Genomic DNA, 20,178 nt, shown 5'->3' with positions numbered 1-20,178 from the left:
CCCCAGTGAGATGCACCGGCTCGTGCCAAGCTGGGCAGGCAGCTGGGCTGGACAGGATGGGTGGCCGGGGGCTTGAGGATGGGCAATGGGGTATGAAGGGGCAGGGGCTGCCCTGCAAAGTGGGGACAAGACTGGAGACGCTGCATGGAGTGGCAGGACGGGCACCCGGCTACCAGCAAGGGTCGGGCAGCGGGGCCGGTCCTGCACCGCTGGGGCCCCACCTGATCATGCGCTGCTCGCTGGGGTCGTACAGAGCCATGAGGAGCTGCGCCTCCTCCCCGATGTTGCAGACGAAGTTGCGCATGCAGAGGTAGAGGCTGTGAGAGGGTGAAGCTGCCAGGCGGGTGCTGCAGCCCAGCGCGCTCTGCTGCGGTCTCTGCGGGGCACGAGGTCACTCAGCCCCATGGCTCAGCCCCACGGCACGGCCCCTGGCATGGCATGGCCGCACATGGGGCAGCAGGATCTCGTCACAGAGGGGTCACCGTGCCAGGGCTGTCGCTGGCTCTCACCGTCTCCTCCTGGATGCGCTGCGTGATGGTCTGCGCAGCCTTCTTGTGCGCCTGGAAGAGGCTGATGATGCTGGTTCTGTCAGGGTCCAGGATGTTTTCATCCTCATCCCGCACCACCAGGTCCAGCGCGAGGATCCTGCGGAGGCCGGGACAGGGTGAGGCAGGACCTGGTGCTCAGCTGGGCCGGTGGGACACGGGTCTGTTCATCCCACCGGGACCCGCCTGCCCTTGCATGGGCACAGGCTGGCATGGGGTCTGAGGGTGCCAGGGCATGGTGTGGGGGCAGGACAGATCCCTATGGGTCCTGGTCAGCAGCAGAGCCCTGGCAAGGGGACAAGACCGAGACAGCACCAGTGATGCTCTCTGGCCCCAGCGAGGGCTCATCGGTGATAGCCCTTGGCTAGGTGGCTTGCACACCCACCAGCATGCTCACTGACCTTGGCCATCACCAGACAGCCAGCCAGGACAGTGGGGACACGGGGACAGGCCGGCAGGGACACTGCAGCATTGGGGCCGAGCATCCCTCAGCACCACGCAGCCTGTGCCTGGGTTGGGGGCAGATGCCCAGGCTCCCCTCCCCACACTCCATCCCCGCTCTCACTTGTTGCCATAGTCGATCTTGCTGGTCACCTCCTTCTTGAGCTGCAGGAGCTCATCCTTGGGCAGCGTCCCTGACAGCAGCTGCGAGCGCCGCTCCATCAGCTCATACATCATCTGCTTCACCTGCCGGTACCGCTCTGTCTGCCCTGCCTGCGGGCAGAAGCGCAGGGTCACCGCACGCCCATGCTGGCCCCGGCCCCTTCAGCCCCCCCCGGCCCCTGGTCCTCACCACGTAGAGCTGCTTCCAGATGGTGGCCCACTCCCGCAGTGTGGTGGTGATCTCCTGCACCATGGGCATCTCGGCAGGGATCACGCTTTCCTCCGCCCTGGGGAGAGGTGCAGGGAGCCCTGCAGCCCCGCGGCACCGCACGGGCCCCCGCGCCGGGCAGGCAGATGGGTCCCAACCCGCCCGTGCCCAGTACCTACCCTCTGCGCTCCACCACAGCACCCTTCAGGTAGATGAGCGAGGCTGGGAAGATGCCCTGGGGGATCCAGAGCCGTCAGAACCCGCGGACCAGGCTGGGCAGGAGACAGCCCTCCCCGCAGGGCTACCTGCCCTGGGACCGAGGGTCCCACAGAGGGTCCCAGCCTGGCAATGCCACAGGGGTAGGGCAAGCTGCCAGCCGTACCCGCACCCCCATACACGCAGCGACCCCCCAGCAGCCCCTCACCTACCCAGGCAGTCCTGTTCCTGAGTGAGTACCCGCGGTACCAGCCTGCAAGGGGAGGGAAGGGGACACCGTCAGCCGGGCTCAGGGACCCGACAGCCCGCGGCAGGGCAGGGCTGTGTGCCTGCCAGCAGCGCAGCCAAGAGAGGGTGCATGAAGCCCCAATGTCAGGGTGCAGCTGCGTCCCCAGCCCGACCTCTCCCAGGCAGGGGACAGCGTGGGGTCTGGCCAGGGCTGCTGGACCCCCTTACCCTCGGAAGCCTGCAGGATGTGCACCGTCTCCCCAATCTGCAGCGGGAGGTGATGCTCGCTGGTGCGTGGGAAGTTCCACACAGCTGTGGGGAGAGGGTGCGGGAGCCGTGAGTAGGGGTCTCTCACCCGGCCCCCCCTCACCAGCACAGCCCCCCCGGGCCATGTGCACCTGCACCCTTCAGGGCAGCATGCCCCACGGCCAGCCTCACCATGGGAAGCAGAGCCACCTCAACCAGCATCGCTCACCCCCAAGAGATGGTGCAGAGTCCCAACCCCACACAAATGGCGTGAGACCCCCGCACAGGCGCAGTGTGAGCCAGAGGAGCACCGGCCACAGTGGAGCAGGGGTGGGGAGGGGGGTCTGGACCCCAGGAGAGCCGCAACACAGCCTGCACAGTGCTGGGCACAGCAGGAGCCATTACCAGGAACCCTCCTCCAGCACACGGGGTCCCTTGCCGGGCGACCTCCCCATCACACTGCCTGCCAGCTACACGGGCCCTAGTGAGTGCTGAGCCCGGTGGTCCCGCTCCCACCGCAAGCAGCGCAGGGAGGTAAGCACTAGCTGAGCCCCCACCCAGAGCGGCAGCACTGCTCACCCAGGGCCGGCAGCTCGGGAGCCACACAGGCCAGTCCCTGGGTAGCTGGTGTCGGAGGCAGTGGGGTGGCGGGGGGGGGCTGGCAGCGGGGGGGGGCCGGACAGCAGGAGCACAGGAGCTCGCTGGCGGCCAGACATTTCCTGCTGCAGCACGGGCTGCACCGGGCCAGGCTGCGGTTAGTCCTGCCGCTATTTCTGGTCCTGGGGACAGTGACAGCTCTGTCTGGTGGAGGCAGCCCTGGCTTGGCTCCAGGACCGGCCACACCCTGCACGGGGGGACAGTCCCCTGCAGACATGCCTGCACCCAGCGGGTCCCTGCTGGGGCACTGCCTGCGCCCTCTACCAGCCCCGGCCAGGGCCAGCTCATACTGCAACGCCCCCAGACCCACACGGCTCATTGGGACCCCTCGTGCTGGACCCAGCACACCTTGCAGCACCAGGAGCCCTGAGGTCCCACAGGACCCCTCCTGCCACCGTGCCTTCCACACGAGGACCCTGAGCCAACCCGGACCAGCAGCCGGCCCGGGCTCGCTCCCTTCCAGCCCCTTCCTACCCCCCAGGCACTAGCCGGGCCAGACTTCCTCGCAGGACTGTTAACACCCGTCGGGCACAAGCTGGAGCTGAGCCGAGACCCTGCTACCGGTGCTGCCCAGGACCCCGCAGGGGCTCAGCCCTTGCTCCTGGTGCTGCCAGCAGTGCAAGTGGAGGGCGCAGGAAACGGCCCCGGCCAAAAATGGGAAGAGGCGCAGGGCTGCAAGGGCCAGCACGGGGCACAGGGAGCGTGTGCTTGCACAGGGGCTGGGGCTGACACCGGGAGCCTGAGCTGGGGGTGGTGCGGGGAACAGAGCTGCCCAGGGCTTTGCCATCACCAGTGCAGAGGCTGGGAGCAAAGCCCCAGCCGGGACCTGGAGCAAATTACAGCGGTGGCTCTGGGCTCCCCCACGCCACCTCCCTGAGAGCAGGTCATGCTAACAATTCCTGTTAACAAGCTATCCACCCCTTGGGGTGGAGGCTTCTGCACTTCAACAGCCAGGCTGAGCCGAGACCCATAGCTCAGAGGGGAGGGCCAGATCCTGTGCCAAGCCCCCTGACCCAGTGCTCTGCCCCTATCCCCTCCCAGCATCAGCCATGCTCAGCCTCTGGGCGTGTGGGTCCCGCTGACACCTGCCCTGCTCAGCCCCCCCGTCCCCTGGACCGCCCATCACCAGCCCTGCAGCCCCCTGCCAACCCTCTGTTCGTTCCTGCGCCCACCAGCCCACCCACAACCAGCATCATGGGGACCCGGCACCCGCCTTGCACCACAGAGCATCGCTGCCCACCCCACCCAGCCTGGCACCACTGGTGCCGTTCACCCCACAGGCCATGCAGCCCAGCACCAAAACCCAGCCACCATCGCCCACCCCTCTACAGCCCACTGCCACAGGGCAACCATCAGCGTCACCCCAGCCACGAGCACCCCGTCCCACCAGCCCCGCGCCCCTCCGCTGAACTGGGGAGCCCAGTGGGGCCTCGTGCCTGCTCAGCCCCAAAGCCTGCACTCACCCACGCCATACTTCTCCTCCTTGGTGGGCAACCACGGAGCCATGGCCGGCTGTGCCGCGGGAACCAGGGCCCTGCGTGGGGCGGCTGCTGGTTCCTCCTGCCGCGCTCCCCAGGTCACGTGTATCTCACCGGCTTGTGCAAACCTCCGCTTCCTCAACACGCAGCTGGGCGCTGCAAGGACCCACCCGACCGCCCTGTGCCCCCCGACATGCTGGGGCTGGTGTGGTGGGGGCAGAGCCCCTGGGACCCCGCCACACTGCCCAACCAGGGACCCGGACTTGGGTGGGCCACTGGCCCTGCCACAGGGTGCGGTGGGGCTGCTGGCCCCGGGTGATGCTGTGGCACCACAAGCCCCTCCGGCTGAGCACTGCTGCCAGAGGCCAGCAGCCAGTGGGCCACGGGGCTGGAGCCCAGTGCACAGAGCAAGCGCAGCTCCAGCCACCTCACGGCACAGGGAGCCACAGGGAGCCGTGTGCTCAGGCCAGCCACGCCACTCTGGACCAGCACTGCCGGGACAAGGCCTCTGCCTCCCCAGCCAGGGCTGGCCCGTCCCTGTCCCTCGGCGCACAAGGCTCGGCAGCACAAATGCCGGTGCGGTGCACGGCTGCACCCAGGGCTCTGCGGGGCTGCACCCAGCCCTCTGCTCCCTGCAGCACCAGGACGGTGAGTGAACCAACCGTTCGGTATCAACCACTTCCTTCCTCCTGCTTGCTGCAAACCCCGGCTGTCCGGTGCCCACAGGTCCACGGGGACTGGATGCTCATCCTCTGGCCCTGCTCAGCCCCAAGGCGGCACTGGCCAGGCCCTCTCCGCCTGCAAGGCCACGCTGCCCTGGTGCTCCCGTCCCCCGACACCTGCTGCTGGCCTGCCACAACCGGGCTGCTGCTCTCGCAGTCTGAACCACTTGTCCATAGGCCCCTTCGAGGCAGCGTCAGGCTCCTTCCCTGCAGTGTCCACCTCCCCTTGCCAGCCTCAGCCTGCTCTGGGGTCACCCCTGGGTGCAGCTCCCCATCCCACAGATCAGCCCTGGCCCCACGGCAGACACCCCAGGCTCCAGGGCAGCCACCCCTGGCCCAAAGCCTGCCCCGGGCAGCCCTCGCAGACCCTTCAGCCTGAGGAAGGAGGGGACAAGCAGCCCCACGGGAAAGGGGGCTCAAGCAGGTTTGGGTGAGCCACCAGAGCTGGCCATACAGGGGAACCCAGGAGCAAGGAGGTGGCCAGGACAGTTTGAGGGCCGCGAGCACAGAGGCTGTGGATGTGGCCTCTGCCCAGAGAGCTGGAGGGGATAACCCAGGGATCACCCCTCTGCCTGGGTGGTGGCATGGCGGGCTCCCTGGCCCAGGTGCCAACACCCGGCGCCCGCACAGCGCATTGGGGCAGAACACCGCGGCCCGTGGGCACTTGCCGCAGGGCCGTGCCAGCGCTGAAGCCTGCGGTGGTGACCTGCGATGCAGGAGAGCTGCCGCCCGGGGCCGAGGTGTGAGGGCGGGAGCCGCAGCCGCCCCCATCCCCGGGCGGCAAAGGCCGGGATGTGCTGCCGGCCGCCCCGCCGTCGCCACGGTCCTGCCCGCGCCGGGGCTCGCAGCAGCGGGGCGGCTGGGGCTGGGTCAAACAGCCGTCGCCGAGACGCGGACACGGGCGCGCCGAGGCAGGCACCGGGGTCGGTGGGTTTCTCTCAGAGCTGCGGGGGCAGAGCGGTAACCGCCGGCAGCCGCGGTTCCCGGAGCCCGCTTTGCGCGGGCGGTTTCCCACGGCGGAGTCCCGGGGACCGCGCATTCCCTGCCCGGCTCTGCCCCGCTGCCCGGTGCCCGCGGCCCCGGCCGTCCCGGCGGGAGTTCCGCGCTCGGGGGATGCGCCGGCCGGGCCGGGCTGTCGCGGGCCGTCTGCCGGTCTGGCAGCTCCACCTGCCGGTCCCCGCCGGGAGCCGCCGCGGGTCGAGGGCGCCCGCTGTGGGTGCAGGGTCCCGGGGACGGGATGCCCAGCACCGCTACGGGATACCCCGCACCGGCAGCGGTATGCTTGGCACCGGGATGCCCGGCACGGGTACGGGATGCTTGGCGCGGGCATGGGATGCCCGGCAGCGGGACGGCCGGCGCCGGTACGGGCTGCCGGCGGGGGGTCTCGGCATGCAGCCGCGCCCAGCACAGGACCGCGCACCCGGGACCCGGTGCGCCCAGCGGGAGGGCACCGGGCAGCCGCGGGGGAGCGGGCCGGGCAGCGCGGGGCTGAGGCCCGCACTGCCGAGCACGGCCCCGTCCGAGACACGGACCGCGGCCGGAGCCGGGAGCGCTCCCGGGGCAGCCGGGGCGAGGCCCCCTTGCCGAGTCGGGTCCCGAGGTGGGGAGAGGGTGGGGGGGCTGCTCCGTGCAAACACACCGGGGCGGGCGGCGGGGCGGAGCCCGCGGGGAGAGGGGAGGCTGGAGGCGGCGGAGCTGGGCACCGGGAGACTCGTCTCTCCGCCGCAGCGGCCCCGGGGCCCCGCGGCGGCAGCGGAGCGGAGCGGGGCGGGGCAGGGCCCGGCCGGTCGCCACGCAGGCAGGGCCGCGCCTAGCAACGGGCCGCGCGCCGGCGGGCGGGGAACGCCCCGCGGCGCTGATTGGCGGCCGCGGGCATGGCCACGTGACGGCGCCGTGGTCACCTGACGGTCTCCCGAGGCAGGGCCCGAGGTGGCGGCGGCGGCGCGCGCAGGTGAGCGGCGACCGGGACGGGCCGGAACCGGAACGGGAACCGGAACCGGAGCCAGAGCCGCGGCTCGAGGGGCTGAGTCGGGGGACCCGGTCCTGTCCCGTCCCAGTGCTCAGGTGCCCCGTCCCGTCTGGTCTGACCCGGCCCGGTGCCCCCCACGGCCCGGTACGGCCCGTGCTATTCGGGTCCGTCTGCCGGGACCGGCCTCGGGCCCTCCGCCCGCCTCCAAGTTGTCTGCCCTGTCCCACACCCTCTGTGCTCCAGCCCGGTCCCCCGTGCACAGCTCAGTCCGGTCTCACGCACCAGGCTCGGTCCTGCCGTGCCCCCCCTGTGGCCCGGCCGGCCCCCTCTGGCCCGGTCTGATCCCCCTGCCCGGCCCCCCCGGTTCCGTGCCGGTGCCCTGCCTGCCCCCGCTCCCCCACACCCCAGCCCAGTCCCCTGCCTGTCCCTGCTCCCTACGCCCAGGCCATGTCACCCCCTCTGCCTGTCCCTCCCCCTCTCTGCCCTTACCCTCCTACCTGTCCCTGTCCCCTGTGCCCCGCAGGTCCCCTCCACCACAGCGGGATGGTATGTTGGGCCACACGGGGCTCCTTAGAGGGACACGGGTGAGGGTGGGTCAGCACCGAGCTCCCCCAGGTCCCACTCCACCTCCTGCCTGCCCTTGCAGCACCAGTGCCGGCGTCCCCGCCATGGCCAGCTGCGGGGCCCCTGGCTCCCCGCCCCGGCAGAGCGGCCCTGGCTCCACGCTGGAGGAGGAGGAGGAGGATGACGACCCAGCCCTGGGCTGCGACGGCGACCTGGAGGTGAACCCCTACGATGGGCTGCCCTTCTCCTCCCGCTACTATGAGCTTCTGCGGCAGCGCCGGGAGCTGCCCGTCTGGACCACCAAGTACAGCTTCATGGAGCACCTGGAAGGCAACAGCGGCATCGTCCTGGTGTCCGGGCCCCCCGGCACTGGCAAGAGCACCCAGGTGAGTGCAGGCGCTGTGTCAGGGCAGCTGGCAGCGGCCAGCCCCGCTGGGGGCTGTGCGTGGCTGGGCAGGGCCATGGTGCTGCCTTTGGAGCCCAGCACAGGGCCGTGGTACTGGCTGCTCTGCCAATGGTCTCTCCTCATGCCTGCTGGACTCCCAGCTGAGTATCCCGTCCCTCCTGCCCAAAACACCTGTGGCACCGCTGTCAGAAGCAGGGGAGTCCTGCCCCAAGGCCGCTGCTTTCCCCATGGGGCCTGCATGCAGATCCTGCTCCAGTGCAGGCAAGCCACAGCCCCCGTGGCAGGGGAGCCACCAGGCTCTCGCCCCTGACAGAGTAGAGCAGGCTGGCCCTGTGTGCTCCCCTCCTGCCAGCCCCTTTGCACAGCATTACGACGTGTTCACCATGTGCTGGCAGGCCCTAGGCTGTGGTGGAGTGGGGAGCTCGGAGCTGAAGGGGCTGCATGGCTGCAGGCAGAAGGAGAAGGGAGTGTGGCTGGGCAGCAGCTCCCTGACCCCACAGCAGCATCTGAGCTTGTGATGGGGGTGGAGAGAGCGATAGGCCGCACAGGGCTTCGGTTCCACTGTGGTACTTAGGAGTGTGCCACCACGGTGAGCCTGGCGTGGGGCAGGGCTAGTGAGGAGCCAGGCAGTCGTGCGCCAGAATGTGCTGGGGCAGGCACTGGAGCCCCAGGCAAAGCCTCAGCACGAGCCGGGAAGTGCTGCCACGGCGGTGCAGGGCGTCGGGCGGGCATGGGAGGTGGCACAGGGAGTGGGAAACAGCCCCTCCCTGGAGCTGAGCCCAGGCGCATGGGGCGGTGGCAGGCATGGGCGGTCGGGCTGGACGGTGGTGGGTGCGGGGTGCCAGGATCCCGCCTGCCTGCCCCGGGGAGCTGGTCCCATCTGACAGCCCCTGGCGCGGCATGTGGAGACGTCGTCAGGCAGACTTTGACCAGGGAGGGATCACCTAGAAGCTGCGGGGGCAGCCATGGCCTCTGGGGGGCTGGACGTGGGCTGGGTTGCTTCGTGGCAGCTGCTGGCCTCGGGCTATCAGGGTGTTGGCAGTGGGCTTGGGGCCGCTTGCCCAAACCACCTCCCTTGGGTGTGACCCCGCTGCGGCACGGGCCTGGGTTCAGCTCGCTGCACCAGCCAACCCGCAGGGCGACAGACTTGGGAAATAAAGCACTTGTGCGGGCCCTGGCCTGGTCTGGCCCCAGGGCTGGGCTGCTTTTGGGTGCAGGTACCCTGCCTACAATCCCTGCAGGGCCCTGGGGCCACTGTGCCCTGAGCAGACCAGGGGACGTGACTTGATCCATGTGGAGCATCTGATCCTGCACGTTGGTGTGCCAGCACCCCTCAGATGCGGTGTTTCCACCCACAGTGGCAAGAGCCAATGCACAAACCGGGTCTCTTCACCATGTCGTGGCCAAGGGCTGTCTGTGCCCTGTGCCACTGCCCTTGCTGATCTTTGCAGGCAGCAGGGCAGCAGAAGGGAGGGCACAGAGCCATGCACGGAGACACGGCTGAGCACAGACAATCCATGGGGCAGTTGTGGGGCCGGGTGGAGGAGCAGAGCAGGCCACATGCCTGCCCATGGTCACTGCCAGGCGCATGTATGACCCCTGTGCTCCTGCTTGGCTGTGGGCTGGGCTGTCTGGAGGCAGCCCCTGGGCAGGACTCTGCCTGTCTGCGACCCCTGGTGCTGGGCAGACACGGGTGCAGGCACCTGCTCGCGGAGGCCACACGGCATGGGAGGAGTGAACGAGGTGGGCAGATGTGTCAGGGGCAGTTAAACAGCAGATTTCTGGTCCCCAGTGCCCAAGGGACATGTGCACGGCCCCAGGACCATCCTGCACTGCTTGGCTGGGTGCTTGGGCAGCAGCTGCTCCCTGGCGCTTCCTTCCCCGTCTCTCACTGTGGGGTTTCCTGGGGTAGCATGTGATCCCTCTGGCCCCGTGCGAGGATGCTTGAGCCCGTGCCCCAGACTCGTGTCTGTTGCAAGGTCTGGGTCTCACGGATCTAACCAGTGACCACTGCTCTGTGCTGATCCTGAGTGGGGACCTGCCCAGCCTTTCCTGGAGAGGAGCAGGGGGTCAGTTAGAATAGACCAGGATGGCTCCAGTCGGAAGGGACCTGCAGCCATCACCTGGTCCAACCGCCTCACCGTTCCAGGGCTGACCAAAAGTTAAAGCACATTATTAAGGGCATTGTCCAAATGTCTCTTAAGCCCTGGCAGGCGTGACCTGGAGGCACTGCTCTCTCTGAGCTGGCAGCTCTGGTGAAGGCAGCGCAGCACATACCCTGCCCCAGCCCCATTTTTCCTGGGGAGGTGGAAAGGACTGTTGTCACATGCCTGTAATGCAAGAGCCAGGGCTGTGGTGTCCCATAGCAAGGCAGAAAAGTGTAGGCGTGAGGAGATGAGGCTGTGGGGCTCCTGTCACAGGTTGCTGGGGCTCATAAGTGACGGTACTGGGGAGGGAAGGTCCTGCCTGGGCTGTCAAGTGCTTCTGTATGGCCTCTGGCCCGGGAGGTCCTACAGCTGGATCTCTGGGGGCTGCTGTGGGGAGGGTCCCTCTGCCTTTCTGGGTGGGCACAGCGGGCGCCACTCCATGATGGGGAGGGGAACGTCTTGGCACTCCTGGCTGGATCTGCGCTGTCCCCAGCCTGTGACCAGCATTCTGGCCCTGCAGATCCCGCAGTGGTGCGCGGAGTACGCCCTGTCCCTGCAGTTTGCCCACGGCCTGGTGGCCTGCACCCAGCCCCACAGCCTGGCCGCCCTCAGCCTCTCCCTGCGCGTGGCGGACGAGATGGACCTGAACCTGGGCCATGAGGTCGGCTACTGTGTCCCCCACGAGGACTGCTGCACCACCGAGACCATCCTCAGGTACAGGGACGGGGGGGCCCCGTGGGCTGCCTGTGCCAGGAGCGCTGGTTGCACTGCGCTCTAATCCCGCTGAGCTCCCTGGCTGCAGCATAATCTCTTAATCCAGCCTGGCCTCGTTGTGGGAGCGGTGAAGTGGGTTGCTGGCTGCCCGGGCCCTCCCAGGGCTGTTGTGGGGGTTCCTGCCATTGGGGAGGGGGTGAGGCATTCTCCCCAGGGCAGCATGTGGGGATGCCTGTGAGGCTCCAGCCTGTGGTGCCTGGGGTCCCCACAAGCCACCCCGCATTGACGGGGCCGGTCCGCGGCAGGTACTGCTCGGATGAGATGCTACTGCGGGAGATGACATCGGACCCGCTGCTGCGGCAGTATGGTGTGGTGGTGCTGGACGAGGCACAGGAGCGGACGGTACCCACCGATGTGCTGCTGGGGCTGCTGAAGGACGTGCTGCGCCAGCGTCCCGCGCTGAAGGTGGTGGTGGTGACCTCGCCGGCCACGGAGGAGCAGCTCCGCGCCTTCTGTGGGGACCCTCCCGTGGTGCGGGTGCCGGGACCCGGACCCCCTCCCCAGCTGCTCTACAGGGATCCACCAGCACGCAGCCGCATCGCGGCTGCCTGCCAGGCCGTGCTGGACATCCACCGGCGGCAGGAGCCCGGCCACGTCCTGCTCTTCCTGGCCAGCGAGCAGGTGGGCTGCAGGCACCCCACAGCTTGGCTCCTGGGGGATTCACTGCACCACGAGGCAGAGGGGCGACTGACGCTGGGGGAAGGTTTGGGGGATCCCTCTCAGCTGCATGCAGAGAGCCCTGAGAATGCGGCACCTGCTGGAGATTAAACTGCGGGAGCCAGGGCTCCTCTGCGGAGGGGCTGTGGGCACCATGCAGGGCCCGGGGTCTTTCCCCCCAGGGCACCAGGAGGCAGCCGCAGGGCACAGCGCAGTGTCCCGTTCTGGGGATGGGGCCTCTCCAGGTGTCAGCAGGCATCCCTCATGTCCCTCCGTCCTTCCCTGCAGGAGATCGCCGAGTGCTGTGGGGCCATCCAGACCGAGGCCATGGCACTGAACCCGGGGCTGGGCCCACTGCTGGTCCTGCCACTGCACCCCAGTGTGGGCCGTGCGGCGCAGAAGGTGTACGAGGCGCTGGAGGAGAGTGGCCGAGAAAGGCGGGTGATTGTCACCCACTGGCTCGCGGACTCATCCTTCTCTCTGGGGACTGTGCGCTTTGTCATCGACTCAGGGCTGGAGCTGCGCAATGTGAGTGTGCTGGCTCACACCGGGAGTGCCGGGGATGGGGAGCCAAGCGGTGGCAGGCGGGGAGCCTGGCTCTGCTCTGGGGCAACACTGCCAGCACGGGCTGAGGCGAGTCTGGGGAGGGAGCAGAGGGAGCATAGTGGTCTGCGTCATCTGCTCGGCCCGCCCGGGCCCTGCCATGATGCCCCAGGCTGGGGGACACTGTGCGGTGTGTAGGATCTGTCCCAGGGAGGTGGCAGTGGTGGCGCTGCACCGGTGGGATGGAGGGGCCTTGGGAGAAGGTTGGGGCTTGTCTGCGGGTGTCCCTTCTCACGGCCTTGCCTGCAGGTCTACAACCCCCGCATCCGGGCAGAGTCCCAGGTGCTGCGGCCCATCAGCAAGAGCCAGGCGGAGTCGCGCATGCAGCGAGCCGCAGGCAGCCCCCCAGGTGAGAGCCCCTGCCCGAGCATCCCCCTGAATGTGCCTCCAGCGGGAGAGGGCTGCTGTCCCACCCCACCAGGGCCCCAGGCAGCCCGTTGGCCCAGCACGCTTCCTTGCCTGCCTGCCTGCACTTGCTGCCGTGTCCCTGGGCTCCATCCCTCCCACTGTCGGGGCTCACGGCCCCTCTCCTGCAGGCACCTGCCTGCGCCTCTACTCGGAGGCCTTCTATGAGCAGCGCCTGCCCCCCAGCCCCGCGCCCCACGTCAGCGAGACCAGCCTCAGCCGCCTCGTGCTGCTGCTGAAGCGCCTGGACATCGCCGACATGGGCCAGTGCGACTTCCTCGACCGGCCAGGTAGTGCCCGCAGGGTGGCGGAGGAGCTGGGAACGGCATGGGGGGGCCGGGGCAGAGGGGCACGACAGGGGCAGCCATGCCGGAGGAGCCGAAGGTTGGCTGTGGCTGTGGCTGTCACTGCGCCCTGGGTTGTCTCTGGAGAGGGACTGGAGGGTCCCGCAGGTGCAGGAGGAGGATGGGCAGGGCCGCCTGGTCCTGGCAGCCGGCTGATGTCCTGCTCCAGCCCCCGAGTCGCTGATGCAAGCGCTGGAGGACCTGGACTACCTGGCCGCCCTGGACGATGATGGGAACCTGTCGGAGGTGGGGATCATCATGTCGGAGTTTCCCCTGGACCCCCAGCTAGCCAAGGCGCTCATCGCCTCCTGCGAGTTCGACTGCGTGGAGGAGATGGTCAGCCTGGCTGCCATGCTCACAGGTACCATGCTGAGGGCCTCAGAACCCACCCTGCTGCTGGCGCAGGGCACGGTGCAGCCCCCAGAGAGCCAGCACTGGCAGGGGTGGTGCTGGGGGGCACGCAGTGACCTTCCCTCTGCGCTGTCCCCAGCTTCCCCCTGCTTTGTGCCCCCTTCCACGCACCTGGAGGAGGCTGTGACCATGCGCCGGCGGGCCCTGCTCCACCCGGACGGAGACCACTTCACCCTCATCAACATCTTCAACGCCTTTCAGCAGCGTGAGTGCTGGGCAGGGGCTTGACTGCCAGTGGGCTGCACGCTCCAGTGGTGTCCCACAGCTCCCTTGCGTGTCCCCTGCTCCTTTCGGGAGCAAGCACTGCAGCCACATTTGTGACGCCGTCCAGGTGCCCCACCTTGGCTGTGAGGGGGTCCCAGCCCCAGACTGGGGGCCACGCTCTCTGCGTGGTCCCTGTCCCCACTGCATTGAGGGGACCCAGTCTGTGGGAGCAGCAGTGCCTGGTTTCGTGGCCCGTGAGCCCCCAGCCGAGCCAGGGCACCCGCTTCGGCGCGGGGTCTCTGCTCACCCAGCCCTGTCCCTGCGGTGCTGACCCCGCTCTCCCCACAGACAACGCGGATGAGGGCTGGTGCCGCAAGCACGGGGTGAGCGGGGAGGCATTGCGGCTGGCAGGCATTGTGCGGGCAGAGCTGCTGGAGGTGATGCAGCGCATCGAGCTGCCCATCTCACCCCCCGCCTTTGGCACCGACGCCAACGTGCTCAACATCCAGAGAGCGCTCATCTCCGGCTACTTCCTCAAGGTGGGCTGAGGGGGCCACGAGGGGCCCGGCCACAGGGCAGGGGTCATGCCAGCCAGCCACGCTCCCCTTCTGCTCCGCTCCCCAGGTGGCCAGGGACATCGACGGCTCCGGTAACTACGTGATGCTGACACACAAGCACGTGGCCCACCTGCCCCCCACCTGCTGCTACCTGCTGCGGCAGCCCCCCCAGCGCCTGCCCCCCTGGGTCCTCTACCATGAGTTCACCATCTCACAGGACAACTGCCTCCGCGTCGTCTCGGAGATCCAGCCCCAAATGTGAGGACCTCTGGGACGGAGAGGGACGGGTCGTGCCTGGGCTGCGTCCGTGCGTGGCTCCGGAGCTGGCACCAGCTTGGGAGCGCAGCGGAGCCCTGGGGCAATGCCTGGCCTGGGCCTCTTCTCCCATGGGCAGGTGGGGGACTGTCCCCTTTTGGGGGAGGGGAGGTTGTCCCAGGGAGGCCCCCGGGGCCGGCTGCCCCTCCTTGACCCCCCCCTATCCCCACAGGCTGGTGGAGCTGGCACCCCAGTACTACCTGAGCAACCTGCCACCCAGCGAGAGCCGTGACCTGCTGATGGAGCTGCGGGAGAAGGTGGTGGCCGTGGAGGACGTGCCGGCAGTTCCAGAGCCGCTGGGAGAGGCGGCCGGCAGGGAGGATGAGGAGAGGGAAGTCTGTGTGCTGCAGTGAGCTGGAGCCACCGGAGCCCCCGCGTCGGGGCCACTTGGGCTTGGCTGTGACCGCCGGGGACGGGAGAGCCCCGGGGAGGCTGCGCTGCTGTGGGGGCTCACCCGATCTCCAGGGAGGCGCAGGCACAGCCTGCCGCTACCGCAGCTCTGCACCACGGTTACAGTGCCAGGGGCCACGGGACCGGCTCCTGGCATCTCCCCTGGGGACAGAGCCCTGTTGGGGGGAGCACTGACCCTGGGCCTGGGGGGTCGTGCAGGCCCTCTCTGCCCGGGCTCCTTCACCCCGTGTTTCCCCAGGGGCTGCCATGGGGCTGGGGCCACCGGTCCTGCCTGTCCCACTCCCCCCATGCCCGGGGGAGCAGTGCCGAGGGGCCGCTTGCGGGTCTCTCCTGTATAAAGTTTTGTGACCTTTGCTCCTGGCCTTGTGTCCGTGATTGCAGCCGAGGAGGGCTCACGCCCCAGAAGGGTCTGGCAAGGGTGGGCTCCCCCCAGCCCCTACACCTCTGTGGGGCAGCTCTGTGTCCCGTCCTGTCCCCAAGCCTCCCTTCTGCGGGGGGAGTTTCTGAACATGAGGCATCCCTGGTCTTGCTCACACCCCCCCTCCGGTTCTGGGTAGTGTACCACTGCCCTGGTCATGCGGACGCGCCGAGGGACAGCCCTGGCCTTTGCGCCGGGTCTTCCCCTCCGCTGTCGCATGCTCTTCCACAGAAGCAAAGGGGAAGCTGTGGCCAGCGGGGGAGCAGGCGCCAGTCTGGATGTGCAGCCAGCTCGTGCTCCTCCCAGGACGGGACAGGACATGAGTGCTCCCCTGGGATGAGGTGCTCCCCTCCCTCCCTGTCCTCGGCGTCCCCCTTCTTGCCTTGGGGTCCCGTCCAGCTTTCCAGCAAGTCTCACTTCTCTCAAGGCTCCCCGGCACCATGACCAAGGGCTGAGCTTCTGCCTGGGGGGCCTGGGGTCCCAGTGTGGGTGCTGTGCTCCAGCCCCTGGGCACAGGGTTGCTCCATCCCAGCAGCTGCCCCCCCCCCCGCTCCGTCTCCCTCCTTCCCCCTCCGCAGCCCACGCGTGGGGGCTCTGCTGTTCCCAGGAAGGGGCCCGGAGGTTCCTCCACCCTATCCCGACCGCAGCATCTTGCAGGTTGGGCGGAAAGGTAAGGGCTGAGCCTCCCCACAGCCTCCTTGGAGCCCAAACTTCCCCTTCGCTTTCTAGGAACCCCAGAAAGTACGTGACCGGGTGCAACTCGTGCCTCATCACCCTCCCTGGCCGAGGGGCTGCCTGCCCCTGGGGTGGGGGGGGCTGCCTCATCCCCTCTGCCTGCGCTGGGGCTGCAGGTGGTGGGGGCCGGGGTGGGCGCAGGGGCTGTACCCTGCCAGGCTGAGCGGGGGCGGCAGTGCGGTAGTGATGGCAAAGGGGAGGCTGGTGGCAGTGGCTGCCTCTGCCCCCGCATCCCCGTCGCGGCACAAGCAGCCAGGGCAGCTGCGTTAGTAGCCCGGGGAGGGGAGGGAAGGGGTGAGACAGCCTGTGCCTGGCTGGGTGCAGCACCCAGAGCCTCTGCAGGGACCTGCTCCTTGGGGACCCACCGTAGCCCAACCAGCCAGGGCCAAGCACCACGCCTGCCCCTCTCCTGCTGGACCTCAGTGGTCCCTTCCCCATGCCCCGGCTCCAGCTCACCCCGCAGCAGGGGGTTGTGGGTGCTCCATGTGGCGTCTGTGATGTGCCAACCCCAAGCTGGTCCTGGGGCTCAGGACCACTCTGTGGGAGCTGGGAGCACCCCGGGCTCTGGCACTGTCCCAGGTGCCCAGTGCTACCCCTTCACCCAGCCGTTCCCAGGAGGGGACCTGCCCTCACCACCCCAGCGATGCCCATGGTCGGGGCAGGACAGCAGGTTGCCGGTGCCCCCTGGCCTGGAAAGTACCCATGGTGACTCCCAGTAAGGTTGGGGCTGGGTGGGTTGGGGGCTGAGCATGGGTCCTAGCTCACAATTCCAGCCAGCGCAGCTTTTCCCTCTTCTGAGAACTGTGATGCTTCTGTGGTTTGGCTTCACCTTGGGGCAGTCCCACGGGGTCTTGGCTCAGTATATACCCAGCCACCCACTGGCCCCCAGACCATGCTGAGCCCATTGGAGCAGCGCACACCACAGTGGTGAGGTAGGCACAGCATGGGAGCTGCCAGGGGGGCTGCTTGCACTGTGGCCCCGGGAGGGTTTGGGCACCAGGGAGCCCTGGGAATGTGCTGCTCCAGGCGGGTACTGCAGCCCCCTGCCCGGGGGGGGGGGGGGGCACCCAGTGGGGCTGTGGTGGAAAGGGTTGGGGTGTCACATCGGCTGCCAGCCCGATGCAGGACTCCCCTGCCGCTGCACCGCTCCCCATCCTGCCTGACCCTGCTGCCGCCCCAGGACCAAGGGTTCTGCCCTCACTGGTCCTCCTGGCTGCATCCCAGCTCCGGCAGCTCCCCTTCTCCCAGGGTACGGCTGGCCTCCCTCCCTGGGACAGAGCTGCCCTTCCCCTTCCCCTACTGCTGCCCTTCCCCTCCCAGATGCTGGGACTGGTAGGGCTGGTGCTGTGCCTCGCTCCTGCGGACGCCCTGACTGCCTTCCCCCCAAAGTGTGAGTCCTGCCCCACCTGGGCACATGGGAGGCTCCCCGGGGGGCGAGGGGGGGGATGCAAGACCCACGCAGCAGCTGGAGGGAGCACCCACGTCCTGCATCCCACTGAAATGGGGTACCATGAGCCTGGGACGGGGCAGCTCTTCTGGTGGGGTGGGGAGGTCAGAGGATGGGCATGAGAGTGATGGGGTGGGGGGATGGATGTGCGGTGATGGGGCAGGGTGGGGATGGACATGGGGTGAGGGAGTGGGGGGGAACCGTGGGGAAGGATGGATGTGGTGTATCAGGACAAGGGGGCACCCAGCCCCATGATGGTGTGGGGGACGGACTGCCCACACCACAGCCCATCTCTGACCCCAGCCTCTGCCTCTCATCTCCAGTTCAGGTGGGGAAACTGAATGGGGACGTGGTGGTGAAATGCAACACCTCGGAGCAGCAAGTGACCTGGACACAGAACGGGGAGCCAGAGCCCATGGCCGAATTTGTGGCCAAGGGACAGACTCTCACCATCCTCGGCTTGGACCTGCCGGCTGCCGGCAACTACAGCTGCTGGGCTGGCACCGTCCTGCTGGACACTACCTACGTGGTGGTCAGCGGCACCCGTATGTGGGGCTGGGTGCAAGAGGGCTGGCACGGCCCGGGGGGGGGGGGCCAGGGCTGAGGGACCAGGTGGATGGGGGTGATGGTCCAGGCAGGGGATGTGGGGAGTTGGGCAGGCTGGGGACCGGGTGATGCTCGTGCATCTGCAGATGTTCTTGCCCAGCCCATGGGGACGCACCGGGCAGGGCTGTGCATGGCCGGGGGGAGCCCAACCACAAGGGCAGCCTTGCCTGGGCCATATGGGGAAGGGGCACCACTGCCGGCCCTGTGCAGCCCCAGAGCTGTCGCCCCTCGGCCCCCCAGGCGAGGAGGGGATGAACGTCTCCTGCCAGGCTGAGTCCTATCACGGCTCCTTCCACTGCTCCTGGAATGGCCCCCGCTCCGCCGTCTTCCGTGCCCGCCTCACACGCAGGTGGGTGCCCCAGGGACCCCCCGACCTGGGTCCGGCCCCCTGGCTGCCCAGCCCTCATGCCTGCCTCCCCCCCACAGCGATGGCTCTTTGGGGAAGTGGGTGCCGGCAGCCGGCCGCCACGGCTGGTTCAGCGCCAGCTTCGCAGACCCCTCCTTCTGTCCCTTCGCCGAGGAGCTGCGCCCACTGCAGCTACACCTGGAGGGGCTCTCGGACACCTCCTATCTCAACTTCTCCATCCACTTCTTCATCCGCGACATCGGTGAGCTTGGGCCGGTGGCAGTGGGGTCAGGGGAGCATCCTCGGGCTGCTGGAGGCTCTGTGGGAGTGCTTGGCCCCAGGGCCAGGCAGCACTGCCCTGTGCTGAGCCCTGCTCTGCCCACAGTGCGGCCCAACCCGCCGCAGAATCTGACCGTGCAGCATTGGGGGGAGCAGCTCCACCTGTCCTGGGCTCCCCCAGCCTCCTGGCCGCTCCCCAAGTCCTACTTCGCCCTGCTCTACCGGCTGCAGTATGAGCTCCCCAATGGTACCCAGGTAACTGCAGGATGCCCGTGCCCAGCCTGCCCCTACGCATGCCACCCTATGTCCTCGCTCTGCAGTGCCCACCCTGCCCCAGCCTGGGCTCTTCCCTCCACCCAGGGGTGCCATTGGGAACAGGGATTTGCCAGGGGCTCAGCAATGGCCCCCTCCTCGCTATGCTGCTTCTCTCCGTGAACTGTCACTCCTGGCTGTCACCTCTGCTTCCACACCCCAGCACTGCCCGTGCAAGGCAGCGTCACTGCCTGGGTTGGGGAGGTGCTGGTGTCCCCCGCTCCTGAGCCCCCAGTGCTGAGCCCTGCTCCTGCCCCGTCCCACCTTCCCCGCAGCCTTGCTTCCAGCAGCACCCATGCCGGCTGTCCCCCGCCCTGGTGCCGGGGTGTTCCCTGAGGCAGTGACCTGCCCTGCTTTGCAGGTTCACAGGTACGTGGAGGGTGTGGAGGAGATGCAGCTGCAGGACCGCATGCGGCGGGTACGCATCAGCTGCCAGGACCCTTACGCCAACGCCTGGAGCCCCTGGAGCGCCTGGAAGGATGTCGATGCAGCCCAGCAGCACCGGCTCCGAGCACACTGACCCCACGCACAGACACCCCCTTCCCCCCTCACACCCATCTCCCACCCCGCTGCACCTCTGTGTGCACAGGGACGCCTAGGGCTGGGGGGCACCCCCTAGGCGTGGCAGCCATAGGCACCCAACACCGACCTTCCCATTCTCTTGTATGGTTTGGAAGAGGATTTTTACCTCTGTCAAAGAGTTGGGCTTGTCTTTATTACAACAAACCTCGGTTAGTCCTTGTGTGGGGCGGTGGGTGCTGGGCCTCCAGCCTCCGCAGGCTCCAGCTGGGCACACTGCAGGCTGGGGTCCTGCCTGCTCTGCCTTTCTGCTCCAGATGCCCAGTCTAGCTGCTGCCCCACAGAGGGTCACAGGCTTGTGCAAGGCCCCTGCTCCCTGCTGGTGCTGGGCTGCCAGGCTTGGCCCATGGGGTCCTTATGCACGGCTGATAATAGACGTGTAACACATGCATGTGCGCACATGCTCCAGCCCAGCCAGGGACAGCCCAGCTCAGCAGCTGTACACGGCCCTGGCCCCGGTGGGGGGTCCCCACAGCCCTGCCCAACTGTCTGTCAGGGCACATGGGTACCCTGAACCCCCCTATGCCTCATCACCCACCCCCTCCAGATCTGCTTCCTTTCTGGGGGCTGCAGTGGGGCAACATCCCCAGCCCCAGGGGCAGCACCCCACCAGGGACGTGCTGCCATACACCAAGGGGGCATGCCCTGGGGGGGGGGGGGGGGGGCAGCACCCCATCCCCACATTCCAGGGTGCAGGATCCCTGCCTGACCCCAGGAGCACCGGTTCTAGGGCAGGACATGGCCTGTGGGGGGGGACAAGGACCACCCCCCAGCACTGGGGAGGCT

At 68.3% G+C, this 20,178-nt stretch overlaps 3 protein-coding genes across 6 annotated transcripts in view; 2 read left to right on the top strand and 1 right to left on the bottom strand.

Moving 5' to 3' along the window:
- The window catches only part of LOC126052025 (dedicator of cytokinesis protein 2-like), an 82,356-nt gene extending 77,913 nt beyond the window's left edge, over nucleotides 1-4,443 (bottom strand). For 3 of the 4 annotated variants that reach the window (XM_049832068.1, XM_049832076.1, XM_049832095.1), the window contains exons 1-8: nucleotides 4,167-4,276; nucleotides 2,029-2,112; nucleotides 1,785-1,825; nucleotides 1,536-1,591; nucleotides 1,339-1,435; nucleotides 1,111-1,259; nucleotides 510-645; nucleotides 222-376 (exon numbers count right to left, since the gene is read on the bottom strand). In XM_049832068.1, coding sequence (XP_049688025.1) covers nucleotides 222-376; nucleotides 510-645; nucleotides 1,111-1,259; nucleotides 1,339-1,435; nucleotides 1,536-1,591; nucleotides 1,785-1,825; nucleotides 2,029-2,112; nucleotides 4,167-4,209 — 761 coding nt within the window. In that variant the 5' untranslated portion in view covers nucleotides 4,210-4,276. Of the gene's footprint in view, nucleotides 1-221; nucleotides 377-509; nucleotides 646-1,110; nucleotides 1,260-1,338; nucleotides 1,436-1,535; nucleotides 1,592-1,784; nucleotides 1,826-2,028; nucleotides 2,113-4,166 lie in introns of all 4 variants that reach the window. The other variant, XM_049832086.1, reaches the window with a different exon arrangement.
- A 2,330-nt stretch (nucleotides 4,444-6,773) lies between these two features.
- DQX1 (DEAQ-box RNA dependent ATPase 1) lies at nucleotides 6,774-15,011 on the top strand. Its single transcript, XM_049832107.1, has 12 exons — nucleotides 6,774-6,854; nucleotides 7,519-7,822; nucleotides 10,510-10,703; nucleotides 11,009-11,384; nucleotides 11,709-11,948; nucleotides 12,273-12,372; nucleotides 12,560-12,718; nucleotides 12,942-13,133; nucleotides 13,263-13,388; nucleotides 13,736-13,926; nucleotides 14,012-14,202; nucleotides 14,432-15,011. The coding sequence occupies exons 2-12, from the start codon at nucleotides 7,541-7,543 to the stop codon at nucleotides 14,610-14,612; spliced, it is 2,232 nt and encodes a 743-aa protein (XP_049688064.1). The 5' UTR covers nucleotides 6,774-6,854; nucleotides 7,519-7,540; the 3' UTR covers nucleotides 14,613-15,011.
- Nucleotides 15,012-17,143: 2,132 nt separating this feature from the next.
- Nucleotides 17,144-19,333, top strand: LOC126037087 (interleukin-12 subunit beta-like). The gene is made up of 6 exons (XM_049797309.1): nucleotides 17,144-17,213; nucleotides 17,594-17,815; nucleotides 18,117-18,225; nucleotides 18,303-18,484; nucleotides 18,608-18,756; nucleotides 19,175-19,333. Exons 1-6 carry the CDS (start codon nucleotides 17,144-17,146, stop codon nucleotides 19,331-19,333), a joined length of 891 nt encoding a protein of 296 aa, XP_049653266.1.
- Nucleotides 19,334-20,178: the final 845 nt, after the last annotated feature.

The sequence above is a fragment of the Accipiter gentilis genome, chromosome 3, assembly GCF_929443795.1.
Source record: "Accipiter gentilis chromosome 3, bAccGen1.1, whole genome shotgun sequence".
NCBI lineage: Eukaryota > Metazoa > Chordata > Aves > Accipitriformes > Accipitridae > Astur > Astur gentilis.
The sequence above is the reverse complement of the archived record's forward strand: the minus strand, read 5'-3'. Positions and strand labels throughout refer to the sequence as shown.